This window comes from Hylobates moloch, unplaced genomic scaffold (genome assembly GCF_009828535.3).
Source record: "Hylobates moloch isolate HMO894 unplaced genomic scaffold, HMol_V3 SCAFFOLD_6, whole genome shotgun sequence".
NCBI classification, from domain to species: Eukaryota; Metazoa; Chordata; class Mammalia; order Primates; family Hylobatidae; genus Hylobates; species Hylobates moloch.
The window spans coordinates 70,617,306-70,638,281 of record NW_026652281.1 but is presented as its reverse complement, the minus strand read 5'-3'; the positions used below and the strand labels follow the sequence as shown (position 1 = coordinate 70,638,281).

Below are 20,976 nucleotides of genomic sequence, written 5' to 3'. Positions count from 1 at the left end.
GGTTTTACTTAACCATTACTTATACTGTATAATGGCTATGGATAAAATGTCTGAATTCTAAATTTCCCAAGATAAACACTGGCTTCAGCTCTCTATAAAAGTAGATATACTCAATCCATAGGTATTAAGTGTCAGCACTAGGTTTATGGTCCCTACCCTCAAGAAGATTCTGAAAAGCAAATCATAATTGAAACAATAAAGGTATCAATGAGAAATTATGTAATCAGGTACTAAATGATGCAGTATAGACTATGACATGCCACAGAAATTCAGAAAAAGCTTCAAAGAGAGAAAATGCCCCAAGTAAGTGGAAGGGGCTTGCCCAGTGAAGGAATAGGCTGGAAGCTAAGAATAGGAAAACAGTGTTGACAAAAGGCAGCATGAATACTATGAAAGGCAGCATGAATACTATGGGGTGAAGAGTTGTATCAGAGAGAAAAGTGAACCAATGAAAAGGATGAGGTCCTCGAAGGGAAGGGTGAAATAAAAGAGAAACAGGGCCGGGCGTGGTGGCTCGTGCCTGTAATCTCAGCACTTCGGGAGGCTGAGGTGGGCGGATTGCCTGAGGTCAGGAGTTTAAGACCAGCCTGGCGAAACATGGTGAAACCCTGTCTATACTAAAAATTAGCTGGGCGTCTGTTAGCCCAGCTACTCGGGAGGCCGAGGAAAGAGAATCGCTTGAACCCAGGAAGTAGAGGTTGCAGTGAGTGGAGATTGCGCCATTGTACTCCAGCCTGGGCTTGAACAAGAGCAAAACTCCCTTGGGGGGCGGGGGGGGGGGAAGAGAACAAGAGTTTTCTCTGAAATGACATATACATTTCTGAAGTCCACAGGATAAGACTCAGCTGAGGATGCAGGAGTGAAGGGAGGAAATATGGGAGCAGAATTCCTTCGGAAACTGGAAAACAAAATTCAGTGCACAGGTAGAGGGGTTGAGCCAGTAGAGCAAGGATGAAAATATGAAAGAAATGAGGTCCAGCCTGGCCAACATGGTGATACCCCATCTCTACTAAAAGTACAAAAATTAGCTGGGCGTGGTGGCGGGCACCTATAATCCCAGCTACTTGGGAGACCGAGGCAGGAGAATTGTTTAAACCTGGGAGGTGGAGAGTGCAGTGACCCAACACTGTACTCCAGCCTGGGCAACAGAGTGAGATGCTGTCTAAAAGAAGAAACAAAAAGAAATGAGGAAATTCAGGTGACATTGCAAAGATAGCCTAGATTTTATCAACGAAGCCAGAGATGCTTTTTAAAAATGTTCAGGTCTCAACACTTCCACTCAGGAAAATTCCTAAAAAGCTGACACTGTTTTATAGAATGAGAAATGTGCCACATTCAAACACATTTTGAATGTGTTTTACATGGGGTTTTCCCTACCATCTAAAAACCTTTTTAATGAGTTCCTACTATTTAAAAAATAAAGTCCAAACTCCTCAGCCTTACATTCAAGGACATTCATAATCTGACCCCAAACCACGTTCCCAGGCTTTATCCCCTACTAGTGTCTGTTCACAGGAACCCAGCGCTCCAGCCTAGCCAAGGTGCTCCTTGCCACCACGTAAATGCTGTCTTTGCCCTTCTGTCTACCACAGTCCATGCTCACCTCCCAACCATAAACACAAAGTTAAAAACTGAGCTACCTGTTAGAGGAGAGCAAAGATAACTATGACACTGTACCCAACATCAAGGAGCTTATGATGACAAGGCTATATACTCATCCTACTAAACTTCAAGGTTCAGCTCAAGTGTCAAGTCCTATATCCTCTTAACCATTTACAAGATTCAGCAAGAAATGTTTCTTCTGATTCACTGCTGCTTACTCGGGTCCATCATCTGCAGCCTAGGGTAACAGCCTATTAGGTCTATACCCCTTCTCTCCACTCGAGGCTAAGATCCATGAGGGCAAGGACTGTATTCATCTCTCTCTCTCAACTCCAGCAGCCAATGTTTAGCACAGTGCCTGAAATACAGGAAATGCTCACTAACAAGGATGCTGCCGCTGCTCCTCCTAAGCATGAATGCCCTTTCAAATGAAAAATTTTTTGTTCTTTGGCTATGAAACAGGGAAGAACAATTTAAGAAATTCCTTAGGGCCCTGATTACACTGTTATTAGTTCTCATAACTAATCTGTTACCTCAACTGATCTTATTCCTTCGCTACAGGCAATGATGCCTGCAGCAAATATTAATGTATCTGGATTTCTACATGTTAAAAGCTTATGCATTTCATAATTTTCAACTAAAATTTTCATATTTGCACAATGAAAATCAAGGCACAGGTTTCATTAAAGCTAATAAACTATTATCCTTCAAAGGCAGGAGAAACAGGACTCTGTTCATGAATTTGATAAAGGCCCCTGGAATTCGATTCTGTTAAGGCTTTAACTGCATACACATATAACCACAACCCTTCATGCATCCTCTGTTGACTGTTGTCATACAGTCAACATTATTCACACTGCCCTTACTGTCAGCTATCTCCAGCTCATACATAATGGTGATGAAGCCCATTCTTAAAAGCAATGCATTCCTTGTTTCCTCAAATCATATATCCGGAAAGGGAGATCCTAACTGCACATACTGTAGCCTATCCCATTCCATGTTCAGATCTGACAAACACCTACAGATATAAGAAAAAGTATATGCCTTTATGAGACCAACTGAATGAAAAGAGCAATGAAATGCAAAAGCAGGAGTTGCCTGGACACTTTGTGCCTAAAAAGCAATACCTCCACAGATGATGAGTGTCCAATCAAATCTCCAATAAGCTCCAGTGAACATGAAGTAGCATTTTCTTGCTGCTTTTTAACAGGTTGGCTGGCTTGTTTGTTGACTCTTCCAAATCCCCACATGTTAAAAAAACCTAGAAAAAGAATCATTTCCAAAATTACTGTGCTCTATACTTACAATAATAACATGAGATCAGAAAAACAAAATTTAAATGTGAAGAGGTTCCAGACTTGTTTTAGTCAAGGGCTAAGTAGATAGTACCTGAGCACTGTGCTAGGGTTTTTTGAATATGTTATTTCATCTTTCTTAGCTAACCAGGTCTGTTCTTCATCTCTTTTTATTGCCCCTAGTCACCCATTGGTGAAGGTATATTAACAAAAAGACACTTGGAATAAAACAGGACAGAAACAAAGCTTGAATGGCAGTGTCTAACTGTCAAGGGAAAAAAGGGCAAAACTCAGATCAACAAACAAGGCACAGGGGAAAAGCTGTATGTGTATGTGCAAAAGCAACACCCCAGGACTTCAGGAAGTCAAAAGGACCAGAAGCAACTAGGTACCAGCATCTGATTTTTTGTGCAAAGGTTGGTAACTAATTTATTCAACGCTTCAGAATTTTGTTTTTCAAACTAAACACCTGGAAGTCAAGAGCTCATAAAATTATGATATAAGCACACAAGGAAAAGTATATTTTTCCATAAATTGAGTTTAACATCAAGGGTAAAGAACGCTTTAGTTTTACATCTGACGGTACAAATTTTGTGTGTCAGTCAGAATTATAGACAATATAAATGAATACTTCATTAGGCCATTTGGTCATTCAGATTACCAGAAAGTAAGTTTTCCCTCAAAACAAGAAAATCTCTATCTTACTTGAAGTGGCAGTTCTACATTAGGGGAGTATTAAGCTGTAAATCCTAGATCTCAATTACCATATGCTTTCTATAAACATCTGATGCCTATTTGGAGCATTTCCGTATTATTTTAGTGGTTTCACATAATTGTCCTTCTCCTGCCTTTCACGTGAGAAAAAAGGAGAGAGAAAAAGACTACCTTTTTGAGAGAAGACACACACCTGTTGGTACAGGCTCAGCTGCAAGCTGCTGTTTTTCTCTTAACTCCCAAATGCGTACACTGCCATCTTCTGAGCATGAGATTAACTGCCTGTCAGAACAGAAAATCAGTAATACAAAAAGAGCGCACCACTGAGGGTCAATGCTAAATTTGCAGTGAAAGAAATCAGTGGAGCCCTCAACTGCTTTTATTCAGCTCTTAGCAGGAACTGACGAAAATCACAATTTAACATGACGTTACAGCGCAAACTAAAAGCACCCTTTAGGAAAGCCACATGTTACTCGTTACATTAGCTCAAATGCTATAAATTTACTCTCTCCATTAAAAAAATGCACTTGGGAAAACAGTGTGAATTATACTTCACAATGTCCTAAGCAGTCCCCTTCCCTCCTCTTGCTACGTCTCTTCTCTGGGTGCCTCACTCTAAAAATATCCTGCATAGAAAATAATGATATTCCCTGTCCATATGTTCATCCCTAGAAGCTCAGCAGCAAATCTACCCTGAGAGGAAACCACTCACGTAGTAGCCTCACACAACAAGCAGACTAGCAACCATTTGATTCTGGCCATAAACAAACAGAAGGTAGGTTTATGAGAAATATAAAAATTGATACACTGTAAGTGGCCCCAAAGTTGTTTATATTGTTAATACCAAATTTTAAATCATCTCTTCTTACAATGAAATTCAATGTAATTCATTTGCACCTTGCTTCTTGTAAATTCTGTAATATACTGCCACATACCCTTCTGTTAGAGACAGCCCTCAGGCATTCTCCATTTCCAAAAGAACACAGCAGGTCAAGCCATGAAGCCAGGTAACTTGGCCACTTGAGAAATTACACTGGTAGCCCAGGGAACCGTGACTTGCTTTCATCTATTGCAGAACAGATGGGAACTTGTACCTGTTTGGAAGTTTGGCAATGTGCAGGACATGGGAGTCATGTGCAGTTTTCTGGCAGGCAATCACACGCTTCATTTGAAGGTTATACACGTATAAACCCCTTCCAACTGCAGCAAATACATTCTAGGGGAAGAAGTTCAGAAATGGGCGTAAAACTAGCACTCACCCTTCCTAGTGTAATGGATTTCCAGCCCTCATGTGACATCAGAAAGCCCCCATTACCCTTCCCATTCCTAGCCTTTAGCCCAAATTACAGTACTAATCTCTGAAACCCCAAAATGTCAAAGCACTAAAGAAAGCTCTGAGCATTTAGAAGGTAGGACACAACCACTAATGCAGAGAAAGGTCTGCATAGTATATCCCTTAGCGCCACTTTCTTCCTCACTGAAATATATCTAGAGAAAAGCTATAGCTGGTAGCCTGGCCCTGCAGTGGAAGCTGTTGAGGGATAATCTGAGTTTTCATTTAAATAACACTATATCCTTGGGAAAATTACCTAGCTCCTTCTGCCTGAAAAATGCAAGCATAATTACTTGCATTCCACATCTTAAGCAATCAGGAGACCTACAAGTGATACAAAAAAGCACGGCTACAGTGACATTATCATCATGCAATACTCTGAAGATTTCACAAAAACATTTTTCCAAATGTACTATTAGAAATAAATACCTTTTTACTAAAACAACTTTAATCTTTTGAAAGCATTTTCACCAATACTTATCTCACTTCATCCTCACAACATCTTGTTAAGAAAGGCAAGCATCTTTGCCATTTTCCAGATAAGGAAGTTAAAATTAAAGAGATTAAAGTCACACAAGAAATGAGACATGGAGTCAATATTAGAATCAAGGTCATGTTACTCTAGTCCCTTGCTCGTTCCTCACATGACTCACATGCAGTAGTAGCCTTTGAAATTTCTGCAAGCACCTGTCCTAGAATCATTCATTCTTACTCAATAGCTATCCCCATGAGGCAGACCTTTCAAATATCCCTACATATTGCCTTCTTGTTTTCACCACAGATTCTGGGCCCTCCAACCTTTCTCACACAGCCTCCAAGACTACAAACTCAACTCAGACCTATAGTAACTGAAGCAAAGCATGCCCCCAAGGCTTGCTGGAATCTTAAATCTGGAATGATCCCCTTGACTCTCAGGATTAGTACTCTGCAATCAGCAATGCAGCCAAGGCCCAGTGCCGGGGCATTAATGAACACTGCTAGCCAATGTGCTAAAATGGAAAGCCCTGTGGATTGTATTCAATGCCAAAATCCCCCGAAACTCATTCTACAGACCAGGAAATCTGGGCACAGTTTAAGTAATTTATCCAAGGTCAGGAAGAAAATTATAAATACAACTAGAGAATTCATGAGCTTTGGAGGCAGCATTTACTCAATGGAGACGCTATCCCTGCTATCAATAACTAATGGTCCCTTATAGAAGGAAAGAACTCACAACAAAAGAAGAAAAATTAGGGAGAACTATACAATGCTTTATCAAGCATATATAGTAGAAAATAAACATCAATTTAAAAATTTAAGATTAAAATACAAAACACTTTTAAATATTAATTTTCACAAAAGTGAGAAAAAACATGTAACATTTAAAATAGGTAATTCGTAGGGCTACAACTTTTAGTGATCTAGTCTTCATCTTTTCTGAGACCATACTGTTTTTAGCATGTATATTAGTTTTTCAAAATAAAGTTGGGATACAAAGAAACGATCTTTGAATATATTAGTGTTTCTAAGTCCTGTTCCTATCCTAATCTTTTGTTTTGTTTTTAAAGAGTGGTACAAAGAAAAATGGATCATATTCTCCCCCTGCTACATAACACTACTACTGAAATTTTTAATAAAAATAACGTGCATGCTGTTAGAAAATTTAAACAGTATAGAAAGTCACAAAATAGAGAAAATCCTCCCCAACTTCTTCTCCTTGAAGGGTACAACTCATAAACATTTCTTGTGATTACCTTTAGAAAAGTTAATTGCCCTTTAAACACATTTTCTGAGCCCCTGATGCTAAGAGATTTGTTTTTTCAGATCAGAGATAAGATTCAGTAGTCCATTGGTACTAATCTCTTACAGCAAAACAGATCTAAAGTGCTTCAAAAGCATCACTCCCAAGCCCTATAAGATGGAATCCAACAATTCTCACTCAATTTATCTTGCCCCAAGATGCCAGCAGACTGAGAAACATTCCTAAAATTTTTAATTTTCTTTGCCTCACTAGGAAATGCATCAGATCTTCAAAAGAACTGTTTTTCATAGTGTTTCTTAAAACAATTTTAAGCATTAACCTCAAATCCAATGGGATTATTTAATCCAACCACAAATTTCAATAATTTGTAAATCTGTGGCCATTTAATCATTTCCTTGCTGAGAGATTAGAAGCAAAGATTAAAATGCTTTTTTTAACACAAATCATACAATTTTAGAAAAAGACCATTTTAAAGCACAACCTGAAACCATGAATGATACCTTTTTAATGTCCAACATGGGATTAAATTTTTAAAATCAGAAATTGGGTTATATATGTCAAAGGCAAATTTATAGATAGTGTATAGATTTTTTACCTCTTCATCACATGTGAAATGATGAATAGAAATGTCATTTGATTTTTGACAGAGTTTTATTTCTTGTTGGGTGTCCAGTTGTGGAGATGGGTCCCAGAAGTTGCGTTCATAGGCCTGCACGGTCCAGTCCAGGGCATCCCAGATGATCAGCTCTCCGATGTGGGAGCCGGTGACAAAACTCAAATCTAGGCAAAGTTCACATATGCCTCATTATCGATCATTTTATCTAGGTAAAGGTAAAACTGAATGGAATGTCTAGTAGTAATGCCCTATAAACCCACAGTAATTAGAACAGTGAGGTACCTAGGCAAGCCAACAGAAAGATTAACATAACAGAATAAGAAGGCCAGAAATAGACTCAAATTATCTTAGTAATTTAGTATGTAATAATGATTGCATTTCATTTCAGTACAGAAAAACCTCATGCTGGAATATCTGGTTACATTTAAGGGGAATAAAAGTAAAAGAACCTTATCTTGTATCATACACCAAAATAAGTTTCAAATAGATTAAAACATGAAAGTTACTTAAAGGATGGATGAAGATAAAGGTTAATACTTTTAGGAATGTGTAGTGGTAAAGGGCTCTAACGGAAGCAGAGTGGGGTGCCAGGGGAAGAGATCCTAGTAAATAGCTGCTTGGCAAAACAAAAACAAGGACCGGGCTCGGTAATCCCAGCACTTTGGGAGGCCGAGGCAGGTGGATCACCTGAGGTCAGGAGTTCGAGACCAGCCTGACCAATATGGTGAAACCCCATCTCTACTAAAAATACAAAAATTAGCCGGGCATGGTGGTGTGCACCTTAGTCCCAGCTACTCGGGAGGTTGAGACAGGAGAACTGCTTGAACCTGGGAGGCAGAGGTTGCAGTGAGCTGAGATCACGCCACTGCACTCCAGCCTGGGCAATAGAGCAAGACTCAGTCTAAAACACACACACAGACACACACACACAAATACACTTAAATGACAAAAAGCTGGGAAAAATTTGCAACTTGGATGACAAAACAGGTTTATTATACTTGATACGTAAGGAGTTCTTGGAAATTATTAAGAACAAGATAAATACAGCAGAAAAAAAATGGGAAAAGGACCTGAAAAGGCAAAACAAATACAAATGGTCAGTAAACATGTGAAAAGATGTTCAACTCCTTTAATAATCAAAGAAATCTAAAAACAAGGAGATACCATTTATTGACTTGTGAATCAGGAAATCTGATAAAACACGAAAATACCCAACACAGTACTGGCAAAAGCATAAGAAATCAGCACATTCCTGTACTGCCTAATGCCCTACTATACATTGGTATTTTTTTCAAAGATTAATTTGCTAATATGTATCAAAACCTTAAAAAATGTAAATCTCTTGATCCAACAATTCCACTTCCAGGAATTTATCCTGAAGGAAATACATAAATGTACAAGGTTGTTACATACGTATATGTGCAAATACACAATCTTAAAAATCTGAAGATAACTACACATCGAATTGAGAATTGAATAAGACATCAACAAAATGAAATAGTAATGCTGTTATTAAAAATTAAGTTATAAAAGTATGCTTAACAATATAAACTTAGATATGGAAATATATTTATGACATATTGTTACAAAACAGTAAACCATATTAATACACATGTACACACATACATATGCCCAGAAAATCACCTAGAAAGATGTGGACTGGTGTTTAATACTGGATAGTGGAAAGATTTTAATATTAACTTTTATATTTTTAATGTTTTCACTATTTTCATATTTTTCTACTATGATTATGTATAACTTGTACAAGTTTTTAAAACCTTTAAAAAAAGCTGGGCGCGGTGGCTCACGCCTGTAATCCCAGCACTTTGGGAGGCCGAGGCGGGTAGATCACAAGGTCTGGAGATCGAGACCATCCTGGCTAAAACGGTGAAACCCCGTCTCCACTAAAAATACAAAAAATTAGGTGGGTGTGGTGGCGGGGTGCCTGTAGTCCCAGCTACTCGGGAGACTGAGGCAGGAGAATGACGTGAACCCAGGAGGCAGAGCTTGCAGTCAGCCGAGATCGTGCCACTGCACTCCAGCCTGGGTGACAAAGCGAGACTCCGTCTCAAAAAAAAAAAAAAAAAAAAACCAAAAACAAAAAAAAGAATTTTTTTCCATTTTACATATTATATACTTTACACACTATATATTTAATAGAAAATGTACAACTGCTAGACTTATTTCAAATAAGTGTAATTTATTTAAATTATTACATATTTAGGGTAAGACAGAGGAGTATAATGCACTTAGTCTAGAAACCCAAGTTCTGATTTTGGCTCTGCCTGTTGCTAGCCAGGTGGTCTTTAGGAAGTAGTTTAACCTTTATCTTGGATTTCTCATGCATTAAATGAGATGACTATAAAAATCAAATTGAATAATAAACGTGTAGCCATTTTAAAAAGACATCAAATGTTATCTTTGCGCCCCTGGTAGTATTTTGAGCCCCTGGTATTATTCCACATTAATCGTATTAAAACATCCTATTACTTGTTAATTTAGGAATACATAGATGAGTAATTATGATTTAATTATTTCATTTATCAAATAAACCAGCACGACAGAAATCTCTAATGACCACGTGAACAATCTCTTAAGAGATACAGAATTACCAGCAATCCTACATGTAAACATTATTTGTCTTGACTCCAAGGCCATAATAGGTAGATTATTAATATCTAATTTCTATAGTTTATTAACAGACTCTATAGAACTTGCTCTGTGGAGAAATCACTTCTCATCTGTGGAGCAAAACGGGCTTCTAGTTTTAGTAGTTGGAAAGTTAAGGCAGTACTCATCTTCCCAGGACCTTCTTTCCCACACCTTTCCCTCCTTTTTCCTATTTCATTCAAACTGCAAAAGAACCAGAGAAGCTAAGGAGTGAAGATTCCCCTTGACTCTCACTCTGCATCTGCAGTCATAACACAGAATTAACCTACTGAGACCATGCAGCTGCTTGCTCTGACTTAATCCTCCAAGTGTCTGTGATTCCTCCATGCAGTAGAAACAAAATATTAATGACCAGTTGGAATTTTCCCTAAAAATAAAATATGGCATTCAGCTCAATCAGCACTTTTTTTTTTTTTTTTTGAGATGAAGTCTCACTCTGTCACCCAGGCTGGAGTGCAGTAACACAATCTTGGCTCCCTGTAACCTCCACCTCCCAAGTTCAAGCGATTCCTGCCTCAGCCTCCTGTGTAGCTGGGACTACAGGCATGTGACACCACACCTGGCTAATTTTTGTATTTTTAGTAGTGACGGGTTTCGCCATGTTGGACAGGCTGGTCTCAAACTCCTGGACTCAGGTGATCCACCCACCTCAGGCTCCCAAAGTGCTGGGATTACAGGCGTGAGTCACCACGCCTGGCCAATCAGCACATATTTTTAAGCAGTTTACTCATGGCAAACTAATTCCCAAATAGGTCATTCAAAATGTTTCATGACAAACAACCTCAATGATGTATTATTAGTGGATGGATTTTCATCCTGTATCAAAAGCCATTTAGTATGAAAATCTCACCTGGTATCTGTCTATCCATCCCTCACAAGTACTAACACTTCATGATTACCACAAGATGCTGGCAACATGATACAAGAAAAGGAATAAAATAAAGGAGCACCCAGAGCCTTCTGCCTGGAGAGATTATCAGTCATTTTTTGTCTGTCTTAGAAAACCTTCCGCCTGGGCATTCCAGTCTTTTTGGCAAATCTGGTATTCATTATCCACACTTGTTGGTGTTGTGTCATACAATTCTAAGGTTGCCCGGGGGCCGCCCCTCTGAAAACAGATTTGCCCTGTGATGTACAATCCCAAGCAACTGGCCATATCTTTCATTGGTAATGGGTGAATAGAAAGGAGCAGAGCTGCAAGTGAAGCAGGCAACTGTACAACATAAACATTTCAGGATCACTGACATCCACATCATGGCTAACATGCCTATGTACTGCAAGATGAGACTGTCAGCAAATCATTTTCAAATTTTAACAGACTACTTGGTCATGTTTGATTCCTAAATACACTTTTGGCTTATTTATTATCTGTAGTATAATTTTATAGCCATAGAGTTTATAAAGTAAAAAGTACTAATCCAAAAGCTAGAAGAAGACAAGAAATAACTAAGATCAGAGAAGAATTGAAGGAGACAGAGACAACAAAAACTCTCCAAAAAAATCAATGAATCCAGAAGCTGGTTTTTTGAAAAAATTAACAAAATAGATAGACCACTAGCTAGACTTATAAAGACGAAAAGAGAGAAGAATCAAACAGACACAATAAAAGATGATAAAGGGGACAGCCCCACTGATCCCACAGAAATACAAACTACCATCAGATAATACTATAAACACCTCTACACAAACTAGAAAATCTAGAAGAGATGAATAAATTCCTGGACACATACACCCTCCTAAGACTAAACCAGGAAGAAGTCGAATCCCTGAATAGACCAATAACAAGTTCTGAAATTGAGGCAGTAATTAATAGCCTACCAACCAAAAAAAGCCCAGGACCACATGGATTCACAGCTGAATTCTACCAGAGGTACAAAGAGGAGCTGGTACCATTCCTTGTGAAACCATTCCAAACAACTGAAAAGGAGGGACTTCCTAATTCATTTTATGAAGCCAGCATCATCCTGACACCAAAACCAGGAAGAGACACAACAAAAAAAGAAAACTTCAGGCCAATATCCCTTATGAACATTGATGCGAAAATCCTCAATAAAATACTGGCAAACCAAATCCAGCAGCACATCAAAAAGCTTATCTACCATGATCAAATTGGCTTCATCCCTGGGATGCAAGGCTGGTTCAACATACGCAAATCAATAAACTTAATCCATCACATAAACAGAACCAATGACAAAAACCACATGATTATCTCAATAGATGCAGAAAAGGCCTTTGATAAAATTTAACATCCCTTCATATTAAAAATTCTCAATAAACTAGGTATTGATGGAACATATCTAAAAATAATAAGAGCTATTTATAAGAAACCCACAGCCAATATCGTATGAATGGGCAAAAGCTGGAAGCATTCCCTTTGAAACCTGGTACAGGACAAGAATGCCCTCTCTCACCACTCCTATTCAACACAGTATTGGAAGTTCTGGCCAGGGCAATCAGGAAAGAGAAAGAAAGAAAGGGTATTCAAATAGGAAGAGAGGAAGTCAAATTGTCTCTGTCTGCAGATGACATGATTGTATATTTAGAAAACCCCATCATCTCAGCCCAAAAAACTCCTTAAACTGATAAGCAACTTCAACAAAGTCTCAGGATACAAAATCAATGTGCAAAAATCACAAGAATTCCTTTACACCAACAACAGACAAGCAGAGAGCCAAATCATGAACTCCCATTCACAATCGCTACAAAGAGAATAAAGTACCTAGGAATACAGCTAACAAGGGATGTGAAGGACCTCTTCAAAGAGAACTACAAACCACTGCTCAAGGAATAATAGAGGACACATATAAATGGAAAAACATTTCATCCTCATAGATAGGAAGAATCAATATTGTGAAAATGGCCATATTGCCTAAAGTAATTTACAGATTCAATGCTATTCCCATCAAACTATCATTGATATTCTTCACAGAATTAGAAAAAAACTATTTTAAATTTCATATAGAATCAAAGAAGACCCCGTATAGGCAAGACAATCCTAAGCAAAAAGAACAAAGCTGGAGACATCAAATTACCTGACTTCAAACTATACTACAAGGCTACAGTAACCAAAACAGCATGGAACTGGTACCAAAACAGACATATAGACCAATGGAGCAGAATAGAGACCTCAGAAATAACACCACACATCTACAATCATCTGATCTTCAACAAACCTGACAAGAACAAGCAATGGGGAAAGGATCTCCTATTCAGTAAATGGTGCTAAGAAAACTGGCTAGCCATATGCAGAAAACAGACACTGGACCCCTTCCTTACACCTTATACAAAAATTAACTCAAGATGAATTAAAGACTTAATAAGACCTAAAACCATAAAAACCCTAGAAGAAAACCTAGGCAATACCATTCAGGACACAGGCATGGGCAAAGACTTCATGATAAAGATGCCAAAAGCAATTGCAACAAAAGCCAAAGCTGACAAATGGGATCTAATGAAACTAAAGAGCTTCTGCACAGCAAAAGAAACTACCATCAGAGTGAAAAGGCAATCTACAAAATGGGAGAAAATTTTTGCAATCTACCCATCTGACAAAGGTCTAATATCCAGAATTTACAAGGAACTTAAATTTACAAGAAAAAAACAACCCCATCAAAAAGTGGGCAAAGGATATGAACAGGCACTTCTTAAGACATTTATGTGGCCAAAAAACATATGAAAAAAAGCTCAACATCACTGATCATTAGAGAAATGCAAATCAAAATCACAATGAGATACCATCTCACACCAGTCAGAATGGCAATTATTAAAAAGTCAGGAAACTACAATGTTGACAAGGCTGTGGAGAATAGGAAGAACACTTTTACACTGTTGGTAGGAGTGTAAATTAGTTCACCCATTGTAGAAGACAGTATGGCAATTCCTCAAGGATCTAGAACCAGAAATACCATTTGACCCAGCAATCCCATTACTTTGGGAATACGCCCAAAGGATATAAATCATTCTACTACAAAGACACATGCACACGTATGTTTACTACATCACTATTTACAAGAGCAAAGATATGGAACCAACCCAAATGCCCATCAATGATAGACTGCATAAAGAAAATGTGGCACATATACACCATGGAATACTATGCAGCCATAAAAAGGAATGAGATCATGTCCTTTGCAGGGACACAGTCATGAAGCTGGAAGCCATCATCCTCAGCAAACTAACACAGGAACAGAAAATCAAATGACACGTGTTCTCACTCTAACTGGAAACTGAACAATGAGAACATATGGACACAGAGAGGGGAACAACACATACCAGCACCTGTTGTGGGGACGGGGAGGAAACTGAGAGGACAGGTTGATAGGTGCAGCAAACCATCATGGCACATGTATACCTATGTAACAAACCTGCACATTCTGCACATGTATCCCATTTTTTTAGAAGAAATTTTTTTAAAAGATCATAAAAAACAGCAAAAAGTGCATGAGGCTTTCTGTAACTTTCATAAACAACTTTTTTCTTTAGTTTTCCCTTTTTCCCCCTTACGAATTTGGCAAAGGAATACTCAAAGAAAGCTTTCAGAAACTGCTGTAAGTTCCTCTGCATATCACATGGTAAAAGATGTGCCACAAAGTTCAGGCTATCTTGTACCATCCTATCATCTTTATTTAAGTAACCATGCTGGCTCAATGGTACCAGTGCTTCGCTGCTAAAGCAAAATAACTAAGCGTGACCAGTGTAATGGGCCGAATACTGCTGGGCTTTTCTCAGCAGCCCTGGGAACTTGAGACTTAAGACTCAGTGTCACCAATGAGGCTTCAGAGGGCTTCCCAAATAAGAACTTGCCTTCTGTGCTATGTCTCCATCCATGGCTAGAGAAAAAGAGCCCCCAGAGAAAATTAAAGGGACACCAGCAACCATTGTTATTTCTATCAACACAGACAATCTAGGCCTTAGAAAGACCTGCAGCTGAGTTTTACAATAAGATGGCTATTTGGGAGGAAGATTTTGGAGCTGGGAGGGACATTCTTACTGGTGTATCTGAACATGTGACTGAATGGACACAAATGCAGACTAGACTTGGTACCTCTCTGTGCCCCTCACTCCCCTTTGTCTCACGTTCACGCAAAATACTGCTTAAAAACAAAGCCGGCCAGGCTTGGTGGCTCATGCCTGTAATCTCAGCACTTTGGGAGGCTGAGGCAGGTGGATCATGAGGTCAGGAGTTCGAGACCAGCCTGGCCGATATGGAGAAACCCCGTCTCTACTAAAAATACAAAAATTAGCTGGGCATGGTGGCATGCACCTGCAGTCCCAGCTATTTGGGAGGCTGAGGCAGAAGAATCGCTTGAACCTGGGAGGCAGAGCTTGCAGTGAGTCCAGACCATGCCACTGAACTCCAGCCTGGGCGACACAGGGAGACCCCGTCTCAAAAAAAACAAACAAACAAAAAAAACAAAGCCAAGCCAGGCCTCAGGGAGATATGTTGCTGGGGTGCTGTCTAGTCCTCCCACTATATCATACTCCCAAGCATCCTTACAGGAACGTCCTGCAGGCTCCACCAGACTATCAAACTGAAGCCACCAAAAGCCCTCTCATGTGACTTCATATACAAATCACCCAGCACAGTTCTGGTGATATAAGCTGTCACTTATTTGCAAGTGAACTGAATATCAAGATCAGTGGTTTGTGATCTTGCCATCTGATGTCAGATTTAGCTCACAGGAGATACTCATTAAAATCATTTAGGAAGCCAAATAGGATGTACAGCAAGTCAAAACCCCCACCACGAGGAAGGGAAGACCTGACCCATTTTCTGCAGACTTTTACTTTAGTTTGGTGTTATTCTTTGAGAGTCTTCAATCAGGATTACAACTGGCTTGAATCCTGCTCATTCTAGTCTAAGTGTATAACTTGCTATGTGATATTGTATGGTGTGGACAGCAAGACAAAAGGGCACATTTCCAATCTCTCTACAAAAGAGGAACTAGCCAGAAACAGCTGCCAAAAATGCTGAAACAGCCTGTGACGGTCATCCCACAGCTACCAAGCAGTGCCTGAGATCATTATGTTCTCCTCTATTTTCTTTTCTCTGCCTTACACTATTTTCCTTGTCCCTAAATCTTAGACCTAGCAATCTAGGAAACTTGCTCAGCTCCACCGGCTAAAACTTCAGAGTAAAAGAGAATGACAATCCCATTATTTTAGTGACTTATTCTAGAATCCCAGAACAAAGCAAGGCTCGTGTTCAGAGCAGGTTGTGTTAACACGCACAAAATTGTACATAATAAATGTACACAATGAGCTTACCATTGACATTAATCAAGGAGAGAATATTATCCTGGTGATCAAGGAGGCGCTTAACTTCAAGAATATCCCATTCTAGTGATCCTTCTGTGGGTGCTACCAACCTGAAAATTACTAAATGAAAAAGACAGATAAAATTTTATTACAATGCTCTAAGAGGATAAAATACTACTCCTGCTCTAAAAACGAACATTTCATTAAGTGAAAAATACCTACCATGCTGAAAAACCCGTCTCCAAAAACAAAGCCTTATTCATACTACTTTAAACTGTTTCTTTCAAATGCTTGAGATGTTTGAGATGATCTACTAAAACCCATACTGAATGTGTCCTGAAGAACTCTCTTCCTTTACTGACTTTTCCAAACAGTGAAGCTCCCATTCTCTCTAGGGTTTCAATGGATGTCTGGCTATCTCAACTCACTCCCTCCCTCATCAGTGACTAGCCCACATCCCTCAATCACCTCCACCATCAGCTTTCTCTACTCATGTCCCCAGGCCAGTAAGCACTGCTACAGAATAAGCTGCAAATCCAAGTTTCACTTCAACTCAGTGAAGACGTAAGCAGTTCCTTTTTTAAAAAGCTTCTGATTCCTAGGCATATACCATTAAATTATAAATTCTCTGAGTATGTCTTATAATGTTTATATATCATGCAGTTCTTCTGACTATAGTAATGTTCAATGTGTTGCTTTACTCATTATCTGACTTTAACAAATACAGTTTTATTTAAACTAGTATAAATCCTAACTTTAATCAATACAGAAAACCCGTAATAGAATCCACTGATGTGGATTCTATCAACATTTGCTAAACATTTATGTTCCAGGAACTCTAGGTACCAAATGTGAATAAGGCCCAGTCACAAATGCTCAGTCTAGAGTGGGAGAAGGACTTGTTTATAAACAGGCTTACCGTCAATGTACTGAGTGTTTTAAAAATACGCCACTGGACGAAGTGCTGTGGATGCTCAAAGATTAGGATGACTAACACCTGAGAAGTGACAAGTCTCAGAGATCGTGTCCTTTTCAAATTACGAAAGTATCTTTTCTTTCTCACATTTCTCTCTGGAAGATAGGTCATGACTTGCTTCTTTCTGTGTCTCTGACAATATTTTACCAAACTACAAATCTCTAACCAGGTTATTTAATCCTGACAGCCACTCATATTCAAACTGTGGTTGTCAAAAGAAGGTTTTTCAGTCAATAGAAAAGAGAACTCTTTCTGATACACACTGAACTTATGGGAAATTCTACTTTAGTTGGAATATTATGATCTTGAGACTGGAATTTTGGAATAACAAGCAATATACTGTTTAACCAAGCTAACACACTGATTAAAAGACTCATAAGAAAAAGAAACCTGGCCTAACATCCTGAAAATGTCTCAGTCTCTGTATCACTTCAGCGATCCCAAGAAGCCAAGAGTGGGGCACACGCAGATGTCCCCTAAATAAAAAATTGCTTTAGTCCTTCCAGCATGTGTATACAATTTTCGTTCAAAATACACAAAAAGAAAAAAATTCATACTCACTCAGTTCTTTGCCAACTGCTGCCACAACACAATTCTTAGGTATTTCAACCAAAGCACTAATACCTCCAAAAACATATAAAACAAAGGTCAAATTATTTTTCTCACAGATTATATCAAAAACAAAAACATTCTCAGTTTTATGTCAGTCGTTTTCCATAAAGAAGATAAAGCACACAGAACTAGCTCCACACACACTTCCTTGCTTGCCTACTCATGGAAAATGATTTTGTTAAATGTGGGTTTCTGAGACTTTTGGAAGACATTATTGATTTATTAAGAGCAGAATACGGGGTTGGTTTTTTTTGTACTTTTTTTTACTATTGTGATAAAGTGGTAGATTCAGCAATTCACACTTATTTACCAGGGATCCCTTAAGATAATCACCATCAACCATTTACACGATGGCTAGCTCAAAAGTGACGTAAAATTGGGGTTTTCCTTCATGTAAACTTAAGAAGCCTGAGCAGGCTCCCTGGCACTGAATGAACTAGCCAACAGTCAGCAGCTAAGAAAGCAGCCTTCAAATAGCATGTTTGTGATCCATTAATACAAGCACAAATTTTCCTCTATTATTGAAAGAATCAGATTCAACATTCTAACACATTTCACTTATTTAAGAGGTCTGAGTATCTTTTCATAACCGAATAATGATTTTAGTGTAACCATAACTTCTACAAGGCATGTTACAATTTTGCTTCTGTCAGCATGAATAAAAGAGTTGATATATTAGAACCACCACGTGTTGGCAAAAAAAAAAAAACCTGTTTAATTTTTCCATTATGATATATATGTAATTTATAATATATATGCAAGTGTAGAAAATGGTCTAGTCATTTGCTTATCCTTCCCATCCATCAAAGGACTCACTGTTGTGATTTGGATAGTATTTCTGGCCAAGATTTTTCTCCATATAGGCGTATTTTAACAGTAGGTTTTGTATTTTTCCATGTACAAGGAGGAGGATATGGTGCTGCAAGGAAGGCAAAGGAGTGGTACAGAGAAGACAGAGGATATGGGAGAACAGCGGGGTGGGTAGCAAGAGAAGAATTCTAAATGCAGAAAACAGCTTGTTTAAAAATCTTTCACTAAATTATATGTGAAAATACTAGAAGCCCACCAATCCAGATGTAGCAACCTAATACTCAGAATCACAAAACATATTACTGGAAAGGACACGGGTGCCCTGTGTTTTAGTCCAGGGCTCCTTCCATTGTATCACATTGACTAAGATTATCTTTGCTTATTTCCAAACACAGAATAACTGCTTGTAAAAGCTCCACCAGTCCATAAATCAAGCAGGGCTTATGAAAGGACATCATGACATAAGGATCTAATAACACTATTAACAATCTGGCCTCCAGTAATTTGGAAAACCCAAATGATGAACAGCTCACCAATGGTAGCCCATGGCCTTCTCAAGGCTTTCCCATAGATACCCTCAAAGCCTTCTGTTAACTCTTGAGACACTGATAAACGGCAGTATTGTAATGATTTAATATATAGTACTTAAAGATAACTTGCAAAACAAAGGGAGACTGCGATAAGAGGTGGCTATTTCCAGGAACACACAGAAGATTCTTTTCAGCCCCAATTTCAACATTTTACAATATAACTTTACCAAAATAAAATTCATGAAAACCACAGGCTAGTGAAAGAGAGAGAAAAATGAACATAAAGATACATAATTCATGATAATAGTAAACAGGGAAATATATTCCAGATTTGAGCAAGACTATTAGTAATCAAATGTTGAACCGAGTGGTTAAACTGTAAACCCTAGCAATGTATGGATTTAGTTTTCCTAAGTCATTATGTTTCTGATACTTTAAAATATCTATGTGGAGCTAAGCTAGCTCCTATTAGTAACTAAATTCAATTCACAGGGCTCCTGCTACCGTTGAAATGTCAACAACATGCACAATAATGTTCCTTCTAGGATACCCAGGCTCATTTGATTATTTTTAGAAATAATAGTTAGTGTGACTTCAAGGTTGTTATTAAAATCTACTCATTTAAATATTTTACTCTAAAAATAGATTTTATTTTTTAAGATCAACCTTGGTATCAAAAAGTCAAAACTGATTTGATTATTTTTTTTCTGTTGAAACCAAAAGCGTATGTACACAGAATTCTGAGAACATGAAACTTTATCAGTAAGCTTGCACATGTATGAACTTTTTGGTAAGGACAATTGTAAAAAGAGGTCATCCTTAGGCATTTATTCAAAGTTAATGACCCCACAAATGCTACTGTAAAGTTGTAAGGGTCTGCTTCTAGGTATCAGCGTGCTCACCAAACACAGTTCAGGAAAATAGCCCAAGAGCACTGGAAAAGGTTGTTCTTGAGTGGAGTCTTCTCCTCCCGATTCAGGATAAAAATATATTTTACACAACCCCTGATCTGAATTGAATATGGCTACCTGTTATCTTCAGCACTGAAAAAGAAAAATCCCCTATATTGACCTTTCTACTTATGGAAAGTCTCTCTGAAGATCTGCTGTGTCTTCTAGTCTGTTAATCAGAGTTCAAAATTACCTTGATTTGTTTTTTACCTGTATCAGAAAGGTGGCTAGTCTTACACAGGAGATCTAATTTTCGGTTCCACACACACAGGTCATTCCCACCAGAAAGCCAAACATCTAGTCTCTGAAGAACAGTTAAACACTGCAAAATTTATTTGAAATGTATATCAGGTTAGAAACTCAAGCAGTCATTGTTCAGTGGTTTAAAAATATATCCACAAGTTCTTAACCCCTTCCTTCACTAGGTGGAGCTTATTTCTCCTTAGTAGAGCATGTGGGCACTACTAAGTGACTAGCTTCTACCAAACAGAATCTGGCAAGAGGAATGGTGTGTGACTTACAAGACTAAGTCATAAAAGATACTGTGGCCTCCTCCTTGTTCTCTCTTGGATCACATGCTCTAAGGTGAAGACACTAAAGCAGTCACATGGAGAAAGGTCCATGTAGCAAAGAGCTGAGGCTTCTGGGCAACAACCAGCACTAACTTGCCAAGCACATACGTGAGCCTCCTGGGACGCAGCTCCTCCACTGCAGTCAGGCCTTCAGATAGCAGGAGCCTCAGGAGAGGCCCTGAGCCAGAACCACCCAGATAAGATGCTCTCTAGTCCTAATCACAAACACTGTGAGATGACAAATGTGTATTTTTTTTTGTATTTTTTTTTTTTTTTTGAGATGGAGTCTCGCTCTGT

The 20,976-nt window shown here is 38.5% G+C and overlaps 1 protein-coding gene across 7 annotated transcripts in view; it reads right to left on the bottom strand.

Annotated features, from left to right (window-relative positions):
* The window catches only part of WDR41 (WD repeat domain 41), a 185,396-nt gene that overhangs the window by 2,614 nt on the left and 161,806 nt on the right, over positions 1–20,976 (bottom strand). For all 7 annotated transcript variants that reach the window (XR_009214138.1, XR_009214139.1, XM_058440779.1 and 4 more), the window contains exons 6-12: positions 20,318–20,429; positions 17,767–17,829; positions 16,239–16,349; positions 7,281–7,465; positions 4,706–4,827; positions 3,805–3,893; positions 2,730–2,863 (exon numbers count right to left, since the gene is read on the bottom strand). Coding sequence is in view for 5 of the 7 variants with exons in the window: in XM_058440779.1 (XP_058296762.1) it covers positions 2,730–2,863; positions 3,805–3,893; positions 4,706–4,827; positions 7,281–7,465; positions 16,239–16,349; positions 17,767–17,829; positions 20,318–20,429 (816 nt within the window). In the remaining 2 variants the exon portion in view is untranslated. The remainder of the gene's footprint in view (positions 1–2,729; positions 2,864–3,804; positions 3,894–4,705; positions 4,828–7,280; positions 7,466–16,238; positions 16,350–17,766; positions 17,830–20,317; positions 20,430–20,976) is intronic.